This window comes from Branchiostoma floridae, unplaced genomic scaffold (genome assembly GCF_000003815.2).
Source record: "Branchiostoma floridae strain S238N-H82 unplaced genomic scaffold, Bfl_VNyyK Sc7u5tJ_1465, whole genome shotgun sequence".
Lineage (NCBI taxonomy): Eukaryota > Metazoa > Chordata > Leptocardii > Amphioxiformes > Branchiostomatidae > Branchiostoma > Branchiostoma floridae.
The window spans coordinates 61,881-62,548 of record NW_023365724.1 but is presented as its reverse complement, the minus strand read 5'-3'; the positions used below and the strand labels follow the sequence as shown (position 1 = coordinate 62,548).

At 38.6% G+C, this 668-nt stretch overlaps 1 protein-coding gene across 1 annotated transcript in view; it reads right to left on the bottom strand.

Moving 5' to 3' along the window:
* The window catches only part of LOC118407792 (oral-facial-digital syndrome 1 protein homolog), a 91,139-nt gene that overhangs the window by 56,243 nt on the left and 34,228 nt on the right, over positions 1–668 (bottom strand). The window contains exon 10 of the mRNA XM_035808325.1: positions 407–490. Coding sequence (XP_035664218.1) covers positions 407–490 — 84 coding nt within the window. The remainder of the gene's footprint in view (positions 1–406; positions 491–668) is intronic.

Sequence of the window (668 nt, the reverse complement as noted above, 5' to 3'; positions counted from 1 at the left end):
ACCCCTACCCACATACCAAATATCATCGTAGTCAATCGAGAGGTTCTCAAGTTATGATGTCCACAAATATGCGGACACACAGACACACAGACACAACCACAGACACACCAAAAACTATACCTCCATTTTTTCACCTCCATGACATTTCATGGAGGTAAAAATAAATAAGAATTCCATTGCTGGGAGTAAAAATGCATATAATTTATAATAAAAGTGACATTTTGAATTTTGGCGAAGTGAACAATTGGTTTGGGCAAGTAATTTTTTTAGAAAACCAGGTGTCCAACCCTGAGAAGGTCTATCTTATCAACACTGGATGAAGAGGAGCAAGGGGCCAGTTCCTGGCCTAAGCACTTCAACAGTAGAAACAGAACCAAATACATGATGAAGACACTGAAAGACTCACAGCTTCTCATCAGTTAGCAGCATCTGCAGTTCTGCATTATGGAAGGACGTCCTGACCAGGTCATCCTCAGCAGCTTCAGCTTGCCTGTTTTGGGGAGAGAACACAAAACAATCAGTTCTGTCAATGACTTTACAATCACAATTTTCTTATGAACTATGTTTGATGCTCTTTCTCTCTCTCTCTATATATATATATAAGCTAAAACCTTATGCTTACAAAGATGATGTGTTATACATACTATCTCACCTTCCTCTAGATATTA